The 14,461-nt window shown below is 30.6% G+C and overlaps 3 protein-coding genes and 1 long non-coding RNA gene across 5 annotated transcripts; 2 read left to right on the top strand and 2 right to left on the bottom strand.

The window, feature by feature from the left end:
- Nucleotides 1-74: 74 nt before the first annotated feature.
- LOC114945342 (DNA fragmentation factor subunit alpha) lies at nucleotides 75-7,244 on the top strand. The gene is made up of 4 exons (XM_029321509.2): nucleotides 75-151; nucleotides 4,571-4,844; nucleotides 5,150-5,459; nucleotides 5,554-7,244. The coding sequence occupies exons 2-4, from the start codon at nucleotides 4,667-4,669 to the stop codon at nucleotides 5,672-5,674; spliced, it is 609 nt and encodes a 202-aa protein (XP_029177342.1). The 5' UTR covers nucleotides 75-151; nucleotides 4,571-4,666; the 3' UTR covers nucleotides 5,675-7,244.
- LOC146723400 (uncharacterized) lies at nucleotides 418-2,678 on the top strand. The gene is made up of 2 exons (XR_014924586.1): nucleotides 418-2,290; nucleotides 2,531-2,678. It is a non-coding gene; the product is annotated as an uncharacterized LOC146723400 (long non-coding RNA).
- LOC114945341 (D-beta-hydroxybutyrate dehydrogenase, mitochondrial) lies at nucleotides 500-2,958 on the bottom strand. The gene is made up of 6 exons (XM_029321508.2): nucleotides 2,557-2,958; nucleotides 1,911-1,994; nucleotides 1,659-1,833; nucleotides 1,447-1,568; nucleotides 1,262-1,366; nucleotides 500-1,150 (listed from the first exon to the last, which is right to left on the bottom strand). The coding sequence occupies exons 1-6, from the start codon at nucleotides 2,767-2,769 to the stop codon at nucleotides 752-754; spliced, it is 1,098 nt and encodes a 365-aa protein (XP_029177341.1). The 5' UTR covers nucleotides 2,770-2,958; the 3' UTR covers nucleotides 500-751.
- Nucleotides 7,245-8,488: 1,244 nt separating the features above from the next.
- Nucleotides 8,489-13,797, bottom strand: LOC114945339 (nuclear exosome regulator NRDE2). Of its 2 annotated transcripts, none has more exons than XM_029321506.2 (11): nucleotides 13,570-13,797; nucleotides 12,755-13,404; nucleotides 12,258-12,621; nucleotides 12,020-12,166; nucleotides 11,384-11,652; nucleotides 10,912-11,240; nucleotides 10,298-10,838; nucleotides 10,064-10,213; nucleotides 9,691-9,866; nucleotides 9,296-9,573; nucleotides 8,489-8,551 (listed from the first exon to the last, which is right to left on the bottom strand). In XM_029321506.2, the coding sequence occupies exons 1-10, from the start codon at nucleotides 13,628-13,630 to the stop codon at nucleotides 9,321-9,323; spliced, it is 2,940 nt and encodes a 979-aa protein (XP_029177339.1). In that variant the 5' UTR covers nucleotides 13,631-13,797; the 3' UTR covers nucleotides 8,489-8,551; nucleotides 9,296-9,320. The 2 variants fall into 2 exon arrangements, with proteins under 2 accessions (XP_029177339.1, XP_085338383.1); XM_085482257.1 differs by lacking the exon at nucleotides 8,489-8,551 and adding an exon at nucleotides 8,845-8,915.
- Between the last annotated feature and the right edge of the window lie 664 nt (nucleotides 13,798-14,461).

Below are 14,461 nucleotides of genomic sequence, written 5' to 3'. Positions count from 1 at the left end.
GTGGAGCCCAAAAATGCCGGTGAATCGACCAATCACAAGAGAGATTTGATAGCATGACTCGCTTTCTTATCTCAAACGTCATTGGTTCACGTTGCCGAGTGTCGTCGATATTTCGATAGTTTGATGCCAGTGACAAATGTGTAATGAAGAGGTTAGTTTTTCCTGTTGTTTATATTGCTTATTTTCTATTTTTGATTTTTTTTTAATTTAGTATGCATCAAGTATGCATTTAATATAAGTATGCATCAAGAAGAAAAATCAACGATGATATTAAAATGTTATTCTATTCGAATTACTAAAATGTTTAATTATTTAATTTTGCATATATGTAATGTTTTATTAAAACTGTATATCTAAAATGTAATTGCAAAGATACTATTTCTATATGTTATTTTAAATCTAAAAATATATATTTTGCAAAATAATTATAGAATATGTATATTAAGATACATATATTATTTATACGAGTAGGTTTTACTAAAAAAAATGAAACTTTAGATTTGTGTAAATTTGGTAATTTTATCTATTTATTAGCTTTTTATTAAATTTGCAGAGTATTCCACTGCAACTGTTTTACATAGGCAGTGTTTTGGACAATTATATAATCTGCTAAAAAAGTTTTTGTCTCATTTCTGTTTTACATAAAACTTATTATTATGTGACGTCATCTATTCTCAAAAAATATCTTTCCATATGTATCTGAGCATTGATTTGTCCATATATATATATATATATTACACAGGAGATAAATTTAGTTTGCATACAATATGTCGTAAATTGGTTTTGGTAGATAATGATTACACAAGGCTTGCATTCTTTCCTTACGCGTTACAGGTGTATATCGCCTCATCGGGAAAGTTTTTACCACAGCATCTGTTAGGGTTCTCGTAACAGCGGTTAAATCTGCTTCTGGTCCCTGGGTGTACTTTTCTAGAGCCAGCATTTCCGTCTGAAACAACTCTTGACCGTACTCCTTACGAGTTTGGGGATCCAATTGAGTCCACATATCTCTAGCTTGTTCCAACAATGCAGTATTGTCCTTCAGCCATGCATTACCGGACACGTATTCTCCGGTTTCGACAATTACAACATCTACACCCCATCTCCGCATCTCCAATCTTAAGCAGGAGCCCCAAGCTTCCACAGCGGCCTAAGATATTTATAAATTTTCTACAGAGTTGCTCGAGCTTTATCAATACTTCCAGTTTTATGATTATACAAACAGATAGAAGGCACGATATAATCGACAAAGAAAATTTACCTTAAGTGCACAATAAATGCCTCGAACAGGGCTCGGTATTCGTGCCAAGAGGCTGCTAACAAGAACAATTCGACCCTTCGACCTCCTGACCAAGGGTAGAAATACCTATTATGGAGAAAGTATAAGAGAATATTGTTTCGCTATAGGTTTCTCTTACCTTTTGACATTTGTGACGCTTAGAGTACCTGAGTTAAACGTGCTAGGCCGATGAAGTTGATGTCTATGCTTCGCTTGAGAACAGATGGGGGCACCCACTCGCATTCTCCGAGAGTCACCCAGGCAGCAGCATGCACGAGTGCCCACAGTCCTGAAATAACATATAATGTGACGTAGGATGTAATCCATTACATCAAAGGTTTATAATCTTGTGAGGTTTAAGAGATATGCCGATATATACCAGGAGCTCCATCAGGCAAGTTTTCATTGACGTAAAGGAAAGTTGAGTGTATATCACGTTCGCTGGTGACATCCAATTGTAGCGCGTGCAGTCTTCCAGAAGCATCATCTTTCAATTTTTGCATAATCTCTTCATTGTCAGCTTTATTAGTGAATCCAGCAAATACAGTGAAGCCCTTAAAAGAAAAAAAGCTATATAAATTATTGGCTTTAATTTATATATTGAATTTTTAACACTTCACATATATATTACCAAGTCATCCAATTGTTTAGCTAAAGCATATCCGACTCGCGAATCGCAACCTGTGATTAGCACTGCCTTTCCTGCTGTAGTAACCTGTTGCATCAAATAAACTGTATATGATGCATATTTAAAAGTGTATCTAATTTGTTAAATCTTAATCTTATGAAATTTCATATTTTAAAGTCATTGAACGCGGACTATGATAGTTGGAGTCTTTTGTGAAAAAATATAAAACAGGAAGTATGCAACGATGATAGGAAGTATGCATGTTGTATTATAAAAAAGGTCAAGCGTTTCAATCAGGCATGGTGCAAAAATCCGTAAAAATTCCGATACAGAGAAGGCCTTTGAACTTTTAATATTCGCAAGCAAAGCTGACATTATGAAAGGTGAGGAAGATATATGTATAGTTTTGTCATTAAGATATAACATTTATATCTTAATTTATTCGAAGGTCACAGAGAGAGAATAAATTATGAATTTTCTTTTGCACAATTATACATTTTTTAAATAATTTTTTTATAATTATTACTAAAAAAGGAGAGAAAGAGAAAAGTGAGAGATAAGCACTATTATAATCAAAATTTGCTTTAAAAAAATAGACACCAGTGTTATTTGCTTTTTATTAGGAAACTACATCACAAATATATCTTACCTTCAGATTGTGGTAGAACAATGTGGATCCTATAGATATGACTAGTAGCAACAAGAAGAGCACAAAACTAGATGTTTGTGAGATCCCAAAAGTATTCAATATAGTTGCCAGGATGACTGCAATTGCATGTGAAAATGCGATGGGTAATAGACACCGTTCTGCCAACTCCCATGTCTGACTGTCGTCGGATTCTTTATTTCCACTTGATGGCATTTTTTTAATACAGATTTTTAATTAAAATCCTAGCCAAATGTAATTGACTCCATTCGAATGGATTCTGTGGCTCACCTAGGAGCCCTAACTGGGCTATGTCTGAGCTAACTTTAAACTTAAAACAGTGTCTAGTCTCATTGATCTAAATTTAACTACAGTGCTGTGTCCTAAGTTCAAAAATCCTAGCAAACCAAAATTGAATTTATATCAAGCAATTAAAATTCGATATATTTTAAATAATTTTAATATTCTAATTAAATTATTGATGCAAATTTTCTATATAATGATATATAGATAAAATGTATACATTTAATGCAATAAAAAAATAAGAGTTTATATATATGTAATAATTAATAATTTTCTTCGTAATTATTAATTAAAATTTTCGTTCTGATGAAATATATACCGTTCTAATAATATATATATATATAATCAGTAATAAAAAATAATATGTAAATATATGTTGCAGTATATACATATATCATTTTTTTATATAGGTAATATATAATTATTTATTTGAAATTAAATATTATATTTATTTGAATATTGCATTTATAAATGCATTGATTATTTAGTATTAAAATAATAAATAAAAAATTAAATTTTTATTATAACTTAAAATGCATTAAAAAATAATATTTTTTAATGCATTTTAAGTTATAATAAAAATATATCACAGAACATATGTATATCTTTTGTGTATTAAAATACTTCAACAATACAAAATAATAGAACGGACCTCTGAAATTTTTATCTGTTTTTGATAAAAAAAAACTCTAACTTCCATAAAATATCTTTCCACGAAATCGCACATCATCTAAATTGCACGTACCAATATCGCAGAAAACATTTTTATTTTTATCGCCCTTTTCGAGTTCAAAGAAATGGATCGATCGGCACGTGTCGTGAATTATCTCATCAATCTCATCAATGTTTTTGCATCCGGAGATCGTCCTCTTTATCGGCGATGCATGTGGGGTATTTTTATAAATTTCTCGTCTCGGCGCCGTGATGAAAAAAATGAGCGCAGAGTAGGGGTAGGTTATTGATTTCTGTATGGGGGATACCACAGGGGACAGAGGGTTGGATGGGTAGGTGGGTGGGGTAGATGCTGTGTCGGGGTGTCTCTCGCTCGTGCGTATATACCTGCGGGAGAGTCTACACGGGGTATAAATAGAAAGGGTAGTTGCACCGTTGACCCAGTGTTGGGTTGACACACGGTCAGTTCAGTCACTCGAGGCATCACATACATTCTTTCTCTTCTCTCTATTTTCTCTTTCCAACGCGTCGCACAATCGTCGTTGCTACCACTTTCTGCCGATCTTTTTGTCTGTGAATTTTGAGTTTGGCAGATATAAAAGCAGCAGCCTCTCGAATCTCGTTCGAATCCTCGTCAGTCTACCAGGTCGATCCAACGCAATCCTGAGCACTGCCCTTTCATATCTGATTGTTTCTCTCGAGTGATACGATTTTTTAATTTAAAAAATCAGACAGCTGCTGTCGCCTAGTGCATTATCGTCGAGGGGATATCTTTATCTCATTGACGTTAAAAAATAAAAAAAGAAACAGCGTGTTTTTACACCGTGTTCATCGCACAAGAGTGTTTGTTACATCTTGTACAAGGGCGTATTCCCTCTCATCTCTGTCATTATTGGGGCGCGCGACGAAATCATTCAAATTTCGTCATACCGTCGAAGCACCATCGACCAACTGATGTGCAACGAGAATCAGGCCTTAACAGCAAAGTCAATTTTCTCCGAGAAAGTAAATCTTCTGACTTAGACGGTTGTGTTTATCACAGGGCGTAGATCTACCCCAGAATTGTGCGATACGAAACGGCAATTACTAGCGACCAGCAAAGTTAATATTTGCTCTCGTTCGCCACTCGTGAGGAAAGATGTCAGATACAACGGGAATCACCCAGGGAATGGGTAATCCTTACAAAATAGTCGATCATACCAGGGAGCGAAGAAAGGGCATCACCGCTTCGTCGCTGAAGGAGCTGACCAACATTGCACGTAATCGTCTGGCACTACCCGTGGACGCAGATCTGACAATCGTACTCGAGCAGGATGGTAAGAGAATATTTATGCTGCAACATATAATCGTCCTCTTTTAATATACTGAATATTTTAATTTTTAATATTTTTTTAAAATTATTATATATTTTTATTAATATAATAAATATATATAATTTATAATATATAATATATAATATGTGTACAATATATAATACAATAAATATATTTATTTAAAATTATTTATAATTATAATATATATCATAAATGTGCATATTATAAACAAAAATTATTTGCCTGATAACTGATTATTTGTAATAAGTGGAATTTTTTCTTATACATTGATTCCTTTTTCCTTTCAGGAACAGAAGTAGATGATGAAGAATATTTCGCTACATTAGAAAGGAATACAAGCTTGATGGTGTTACATGGTGATCAAAAATGGATCGCTGCGGGGAGTAGCACGACGGCATCCCGTTATATCGTTGTAGACGACGTAGATGCGGAAGGTGGTTCAAGAACTGATAAAATTCGACGGCGACGGACGCCTATAGAGCCTCTAGTATCGTCGCTGCATGGTGATCCATCGCATATCTCGCTCCTTGGAGGAAACGATCTGGAATTACTTAGCGATATGGATCCCGACAGTTTAGCCGATATAGTGCCTGATAGGTAGGTAATAAATAATTGCAGAATTTGTCCAAGTCTGATTATCTTAAAACAAAAAAAAAGACATTAATGTTGATTTTTTCCAATTTTGTTATAGACTTTTCCTCGAGCAGCTGAAGGAAGCTTCAGGTAGATTTCTGGCGGAGAAGCGACAAGCACAAGAATCTATGGCCCTTCTTCAGATGTACGCAAGTGGTGGTGAGATGGAGCGAGCGTAGGCCATGTGGGGGGTGGGCGCCCTCACATTGGCTAATATGTATAGAGTGCGACGTCGCATATTCTATAAAGGTCGTCAACTGCAACAAACTTTAATCCTATTCTGGAATTGAGCCCATTTAAATTTTTGTTTACAATAGAAAGTGTAACTGAGAACATACACACAAGTATTAGTTGTTACCAAAGTTGACACGTAAGAAGTGTCAATGATGATCTTGTATTCTCTCTCTTGTTCGAAGAACATGAAGAAGAATCAGAGACAAGAGAAAACACTGTACAGAAATAAACACAAATAACTTGTATTATTCGCTCTCGGGAATTTAGTACTACAATAATAACCATAGAGGTTTGGTCTCGTGTATAGAAGAAATAATATATAGTTCTAAGTTTTTTGTAGAATTTTTTTAATCTATATACACAATTCAGTGGCACAACTATGCTTTGGCAATACTTTACATCCTTTAGTGAGCATATGGAATTGCTTTAAAGTAAGATACCTTGCTATATTGACAGAATTATATACACGCGCAATTTAGCTGCTAACTTATCTGAATAAATATGTAAGAAGCAAAAAAGCGAAGCTGTGCATAAATAACATTTTTTGAAGTGGATATATTCCGTCGCCGCGTTGCCATATCAAGTCTTAGCAGAATATGTTTCGTTTATGGAATTTTTGTACTTAGATACCATTATACCGAGATTTAGTTCAACGAAGATTGATATATGGAATATTTAAGACTGAATTTATAGAGAAAACGAAAACCATCTCCATTGAAATCACTAATTCATTGTACACTAACATTAGCGATGTAATAGCGACAAGAAAAAAAGTCGATATCAGTCCTTTGATACCAAGCAAAATTGTGCTATTTGATAAAAAAAGAAAAACAAAGAAACCTGCAGAAAAGAGATAGGTATTTCTTGCAAGACTATACATACACGTATAAACTATAGGTACTAAATATTATTCCAATTAAAGGATTATATAATCTCCTAACAAATCCACAATGTCATATTTATATTCATGTGATTTTTGAAAGTTACCCAATATGAAAAGTAATACACATTTGCAATACATTTTTTTTAATCCGTAAGAAAGTGTATGTTTATTCTTTGCAGAAATGCCTTGTTTCAAAATATTGTAACGTGTGTTCCTTGATATTTATATTGTAATATAATTATCATATCTCCTATGCACACATACTAACTGCATTATACATATATTTACATTGGAATGCACATATACCACCGTCGCATTAAAATTCACGGAAATGAAAAGCGCAACAATCAATATCAAACTATTTGCTGTTATCGATCGAATATCTCACGTTAAATCAGGCGCAATACATTCGGTTCCGTAAATCAATTTTAGAGTATTAGTTTATAATGAATTTAAGTGATTGGGTAGAAAATTTTCTCAAAACGAATGAAGATGTGTTAGAAAGTATATAAAAAAGGACACATTAAATAGTACTGCCAGAGTTAAAAGAAAAAAATCGATTAATGCTCAAACAATATTCCCAATCGTAAAGAGGGTCTTGCGCATCTCTTTCATACCCGCATCTAATGCGCGGTTTCACGAAAAAAATGACATGTTCTATATTAACACGTGCTATATTACTCATCGTTATTAAGTAAATCTTAAGAATAAAAATACGCACTAATATAATTTTTAGAAATTAAGTTTTAATGGAATTCAAGAACTTGTCGTCTATAAGTTGATGTAGAGCGTCAGAGGCATCTTTTATTCGACCGGATGCGTTACGTAATTGACAAACAGCCTCTTGTAATACCAGTTCACTTCTCAGCAGTTGTCGATTAACTGTCGACAATTCTTGTACGCTGGTTGCGATCGTGCCCTCGGTCATTTGCAGTATGTCCCTATCCAAGGTTTCATTGCATTCGTCTGTTCAAATTTAACACATATGTCAATTTAAACAATGTTCAAAATTAATAAGCAGTACATATATAAGTACGTCGATTTTGTTTAGAGGTATAATTTAATGTCTTTCGTAAATGCTGTTTTATAAAAACTTGTAAGAAAATTGTTTGTACAGTGTAAATTAGATAGATACTATAATTATCGTCGATTTTTAGATGCATAAACCGAATTTGGTTTAATAAACAACTTATTTAGAAATTGTTCGTACAAAAATGAATGTAATGTTAGCTATAGATCACTTTTATACGCTGATATTTTAGATAGAAAAGTAAAACCGTCAATTGAGTTTACAATTAGAATATAGAATGGCTGCAAATTATATAATATTTTATAATACAGAAACAAATTAAATGTTTAATCTATATTCATCACTTAACGCTTAATATTTTGGTTAACAGTAAACTATTGTATTTTTGAATTTTTAGATTTTGTATTTTAAATTATAAGGACAGCATAATAGCTCAAATGGCTTGCAAACTTTTAATTAAAAAATATTTTTTTTTTTTAAACTATAAGGAACAAAATAACATAATAGAATTTTATTCAGTCACTTACGTCACATTTTTTGTCGCAAAACTAGATTTGATGAACTCCTTTAGATTTGTATTAGATCTTTATAGGAGAGCATAGTCAGACAATGTAAAATGTAAATTCTAAAAAAGTAAAAATGTTATGACGTTTTGATTTTTCAAAACAAACTCCCACAGATCGGTGCTCACAGAAAGTCACAGTGTATGTTCGCAGAAGGAAAACCTAAACCCTGTAGATGATTTCTTTATTAGTAAAGTGTAAAAAATGTAAATTGTAAAATGTAATAATGATACATGACGTACAGTGGCAATATTTGATACATCATCATCAGATTCTGGAGCTTCTCCAGAAATAACTGTAGCTTTCAAATCCATCTTTTAAAAAATATATATTTATTACAGGTTCTCTGTAATAAAAAATATATAATAATATAATACGTATATATAGAGAATTTCACAATACTGTAAGTGATGTTTTTAATGTTTTTTTATTTAATATGCTTTTGTAAAAACATTTTATATTGCTATTGTCATATTAAAATGCACATATAATAGTTATACACTGCTAATTTAAGGTTAGTTTTGTTATTGGAAAAAAATATGCGTGTTTATAGAATATTATTACTAATTATTTTAATAAGAAAATTATTTACTTGACTATAAAAACAGTCTTTTAAATTTGTCCAGAAAAAATGCTTACACAAGTTTTTTACCATATCACTAATCTAACCACTAACTTCCAGACTTCTGAACATCACCTACAGACCAACACTGTTTGCAAGAAAATGGAATATGGATTTAATGCACTAAACAAATATAATTAATTATATGCAGCGTACTTAATTTAATATATATAACATTCTAAATATATATCATATTCTTGTAATAAATATTTTATATTTTTGTAAAAATATTTTTATGGAGTAGTAAATAAAATTGCACTTTATATTTTTATTTTAATACTTATTTTACATATTATAAAATATAAGATTTATTTAGTATACATTCTGTATTCTCAAATATTTTTAATTTAAGCAATATACAAGTTTACACAATTGCAAATTGTAACTTTTTATAAATATAATAAACTTTCTTATAATAAGAAAATTATATAACAAATAAGTATTATTATACATTTTAAATATATGTACCTTTTCTAGTTATTAAAGAATTAAATTATCCGCGTAGAATATCCAATTCTTCAGGTGTGACATGCAATCTTAATTCTTTCTCGCGTATGAGATCCTGGATCTGTGTAAGAAGTTGAGGTGCTACTTCAGCTGCATCTATGTAAATGCTTCTCGCCCATGGACACTGAGTGACGCTCTCGTGATAAATTTCTTCTCCCTTTTTCTCACACAAATTATGCTCCCGAAGTAAGAACATATACAGTCTCCATAATAAAGGACAACATCTAATTGATGGTATTCTGAAAATTTTGTATTAAAATATTATGTAGCAGATACATATATACATAATATAAATATAATTTTATTCACAAATACACTTAATAGTTTTGAATGTTACAAACATTCTATTTCTATACCTAGAAAGGGTTTGATGAAACGATAATAGCTTATTCAATCCAGCATTCACCGCATAGGGATGATCAAGTTTCATTAAGAGATCAATTCGTCTGCGAGCGGCTAAACACATCGCAATGGCTCGCCACAATTTAATTTCAGAATTTCTACTATTGAATCTCCAAGTTGGCAATTCACTCTGTATATAATAATTTTATCATTTAATTCAATAATCTTTCCTTATCAAGTCTTAGAATAAATATTATTACATACGCGTATATATATGTAATAATAATATTTACTATTCTAATTGTAAGATGTTATATATATATATATATATATATATATATATAAAATCTTATTTAATGCAACTGTAATATAACGTGATGCTTTTACCTCTATGACGGCAAATACAGAAAGAGCATAAAAGTTATTTGGATATATATTTAAAGCTCTACTTAGAGTCTCTTTTAACACAGACTCTAATGTCTTAGTCCTTTCGTAATGTAATTGCAAAATTGCAATTTGACTTTCATATAACATTTCCTGTAAACAATTTCAAAATTATATATTTATATATTTATATTTCTTAGCAGCAAAAATTGAGGTAAAGAAATATTAAATTGACACCTGTAAATAAGGATAATCCTTGGAATGATCGATACAATTTTCCAATATCTTGATAACACTTTGGATATCATCGTTTTTTATGTATAGAAAGTAAGTGTAACATACAATCGCATCGCATTGTAAATTTGACAGAAAAAAGGTATCCTTTTCATTCTCATCAGGAGCAACTCGCAGAAAGTCTTGCACACACGAATGTAAATATGTTTCAATCGATGAGTCTTGATTTTCGTTTATATTAGATACCATTTGACCAAAGACTTTTATTATCCATTGTTTATGCGATTCGTTGTACGTTCTAATATCGAGTAACGTCTCAATGAATGTTCTATACACATTAAAAAGCGCTGCTCTCTCAAACTTGTTGGTAATTGCAGAAGGGCATGTGCCTTGAGATTGAATGGCAGTCTCAAGGATATTCATGCAGTTACTGAATCTGCCCATTTCCAATTCTATTAAGGCATATTCCTTGTAGAAGTACAGATTATTTCTATTTTCGTCTTTTTTTAAAAACTCTTTCAATGTTGTCCTTAGTTTTTTCCCTCTGCAATAAAAAAAGTATCTTTGTTTCACATTCTTAATTAAATGTATTAGATATTTTGGTATAAAAATCTTACTTATTATCATGTTTCAAGGGTTCATCTTTGTTGAGAGAAACTAGTAATCTTTCCAATCGCAACCACCAGACATATATACTCGTTCGTTGGAGCGAGGGTAAACTTTCTGCGATTGTATGGAATATTTTACGTACAAAATCCAAATATGATTCTTGTGCTGGATGAAACTTGATATATTGAGGACCTGATGTTAAACGTCCTTCAAGAAGATCCTTCAATAATTCTTTTCTTTGGTTATGACCAGCCATTTCACCTATCATAGGATACATGAATGGAAGCAATACTTCCAAAGACTCTATACCCCAATTAAAGTCTTTCAATAATAATTCCTACAAAAATATAAAATATTTATTTATAAATCTGTTAAATTTTAAATATATTCCACAATCTAATTTTTTCTCAGTCTTTATAACTCTACGTTTTTCAATTACTTACAAAGTTGTATTTAAAATTTTCAAACAAGATAACTTACATTTATATAATAATCCCGACAAGGCAGAAGTGGTACTTTCAGACACAAAAAAGTATAAATAGCCATTTGGAAGTTTGAATTACGAGAGAGAATTGGATGTACAAAATCTGCTACATCTTCCGGTAAAATAAATCTTCGAGAATCTCCAACCAACTCTAATTCATCTCTACTAACACTAATCCAATGACAATTCTCTCTTAATGATTCTACCCTTTGCCACAGTTGATTAAGCGGTAGCCGTGACATCAATATTATCTCTTCCATTCCAACTAAAATTCAACATTATTATTAGAAACAATAGATAACAGTATATTATTAGAACATCATAAAAAAACTTCCATCAAGTTCTCCTTGTGAATATAATTGGCTAAATATAGATTTTATATATTTACTATATATAATTTTATATATAATTATATACAGAATTTTTCACTTTATTGTATGCTGGATAGAAGGTCAATCATTATTGAATTTATCAAATAATATATTTAATTTCCACAATGAACTTCATAGTTTTCATATAGCAATTCTTTATAATTATTTGATATAAATAATTAAAGATATTTCTGCAATTTTTTTGAATAGACTATTTTATAAAAACCTTCTCTGTATATGTAAAGTATATTATAAACTTACTTAATTTTTTTTCATCTATAGAAGCTCGAAAAGATAAACTAGCTCGTTTTAAGTTTAGATTTAAATTCAGATTAAGACGCATTGTTTCCCACATTTGTTCCCATAATCCTGTATGCCTTAAGAATATTAAACATTGATATAGCATATCTAGATAAAATATACAAATACAAGAAATTAGTATGTGTGTATAGTTATAAAGATATGTGTAATTAAATTACTGGTGAAAGTGTCTACTTACGTAACAATTGTGCATCATAAACAGAAGGATTTGTTCTTGCGCGTTGTCTCAAAACACAAAAACACTTTGAATATAAATCCAATACTCGCGGTACAGTACACATTGCTACCGAAGCTTGTGTGACCATAATAAAGTGTTGCCACAATACAATGTTTCCTGAATCCTTATTGACTAATGCTTCCAATTGATTCGACAGTTCATCAGAAGGTGTTAACTCTGTCATCAAATGTAATTTTAATTTCAATAATTCCTTGGAATCTATGTTTTTCTCAAGTGCTTTCTCAACAATAGATAACTTTTTCAGTGCTGTAGATCGATGTATGTCTTTGGCTAATTGTTGTCTCTGATAGTAAACCAGAGTATCCTAAAAATTAATGTTAAAATATTATTAAAGTTCAACTTGGCATAAATCTTATATATTAAATTATTACAATATTATATAATATATTATATTATAATAATCGCAAATTCATAAGAAAAAATATTTTATTTAATACCTGAAAGTTGATATATTGTAACCAAAGTTCAATATTATCTGGATTTTCTGCCAATTGTTCATTATATTCCCGAGTTTTGCACTTTTGTTCCTCTTCTAAGTTCTTACACCAAGAAGATACATTTTCATTTACCTCTTCATCTTGCACTGAACTTTCTTTTTCAATCGTTTTTTTAATAACTGTATCTTTCTTCTTTAATGATTCAATAGAATCATCAATACTTTTGACATAATATCTCTGAAATGTATCTTTTGGTTGTTTATGTTTAATAAAACTAATGAATTTTTCATTAATTTCATAAGATGGCCTCACTCTAGGGCAGAATGTATTTATGTTATTATTTCCTTTATCTCTATGCTTATCTTCAAAATATACATTCTTAACATCTTGTTCATATTCTGGTTTATATTTCTTATCATGTGTATATCGTTTCTTCTTTGCCTTTTGTGCCTTGTCAGTTTTTGATTCTTTTTGTTTTGCATGTATCTTTGTATCCGGAAGAGTTGTTTCAGAATTTACTTGTTTTTCTGCACTAGGTGTGTCATGTAAAGATTCATCGGATGAAGAATCAAAAGATAAATTAGAAGTCTCTCTTTTAGCTGGTACTGGTGTTTGAAAACTCGAATTCGACAACCATTTGATGGAATTATCTAGAAGAAACATATTTTTATCAAAACATTTTTATCTGAGGATAAATTGATTTAGAAACGGAGAATTCTAGATTTATGTATTTGTTGGAATATTTTTCTCTTCATAATTATTTTCACATGTAAACATTGATCGAAGTTCGAAATACATAGATATGTATAAATTACCTGTATTATCGTTATTTGTTGACTCGAGTTTATCGCTGGAATAAGCTGGAAACAGGGACATAATTTCTTTTTTTTTCTTTTATCTGTTTCGTTTTGAGAAATATATAAACTGCTAATTCCTCTTTCTTTCTAACCTTACTTTCACGATTTACAAATAAATATATATATTTTGAACTTATATCGTCGATAAGTAGTTTTCTGTGTTACCAACAATTAAGTGACTAACTAGTTCTAGTTTCTGACACAATTTCTGAGAGTACGGCCACAGATTAATAGACAGATCGCCAAAGGTCTGGATGAAGGAGAGACCAGCATTTCTCACTGATTTCAGCGCCATATCGTAGTAGTAGTCAATGCAGTAACTATTAATACGTTCCCAAGATAAGAGCGTCTCATGCTCATGAACTCGTCCGGCGGCATGTACGAGATTTATCTTTTCGTAGCGTTCGCGTATTTCGGAAAGGACAGAATTTTATGATGTTATAAATAAATAAATAAATAAAATATTAACCTGACCTATTATAATTATTTTTTAATAAATGTTTCATTATTATTATCATCTAAGTCTAAGTCGTTTAATTAATTTTTAGTTTTTTAATAATTAATTTAATTTATTCTAATCATTTTAATATGTGAAAAATACTAATACGTATACGTTTTATAATGAATTAATATATTTCGAGAGTCGAATTATATATTTTTAATAATATAAAAGTGTTCAAAAATTATATTTGACTTTTAATTTTAATTATTTTAGCAAAGAGTTCCGAAATCTCTTACACACATAATAGAGATTTTGTTCATCCATATAATTCGCAATTAAGTATATATGTTAATTATTAATTTTAATAAAATACAAAATTAAAATTAAAGGTCAAATATAATTTTTGAA

This window comes from Nylanderia fulva, unplaced genomic scaffold, assembly GCF_048542155.1.
Source record: "Nylanderia fulva isolate GAGA-0341 unplaced genomic scaffold, ASM4854215v1 Scaffold2, whole genome shotgun sequence".
NCBI classification, from domain to species: Eukaryota; Metazoa; Arthropoda; class Insecta; order Hymenoptera; family Formicidae; genus Nylanderia; species Nylanderia fulva.
This window is presented reverse-complemented; position numbering and strand designations above follow the sequence as displayed.

Coding starts and splice junctions, on each gene's coding strand:
- LOC114945341 (XM_029321508.2), bottom strand. CDS start 2,769: ATGCCATCAAGTGGAAATAAAGAATCCGACGACAGTCAGACATGGGAG. Junction 1,367..1,446: donor GCCTAGCACGTTTAACTCAG/GTACTCTAAGCG, acceptor TCTCCATAATAG/GTATTTCTACCCTTGGTCAG. Junction 1,151..1,261: donor GCATTTATTGTGCACTTAAG/GTAAATTTTCTT, acceptor TAAATATCTTAG/GCCGCTGTGGAAGCTTGGGG.
- LOC114945342 (XM_029321509.2), top strand. CDS start 4,667: ATGTCAGATACAACGGGAATCACCCAGGGAATGGGTAATCCTTACAAA. Junction 4,845..5,149: donor AATCGTACTCGAGCAGGATG/GTAAGAGAATAT, acceptor TTTTCCTTTCAG/GAACAGAAGTAGATGATGAA. Junction 5,460..5,553: donor GCCGATATAGTGCCTGATAG/GTAGGTAATAAA, acceptor ATTTTGTTATAG/ACTTTTCCTCGAGCAGCTGA.
- LOC114945339 (XM_029321506.2), bottom strand. CDS start 13,630: ATGTCCCTGTTTCCAGCTTATTCCAGCGATAAACTCGAGTCAACAAAT. Junction 9,867..10,063: donor CTGTATTTGCCGTCATAGAG/GTAAAAGCATCA, acceptor TATTATATACAG/AGTGAATTGCCAACTTGGAG. Junction 9,574..9,690: donor TTTCATCAAACCCTTTCTAG/GTATAGAAATAG, acceptor CAAAATTTTCAG/AATACCATCAATTAGATGTT.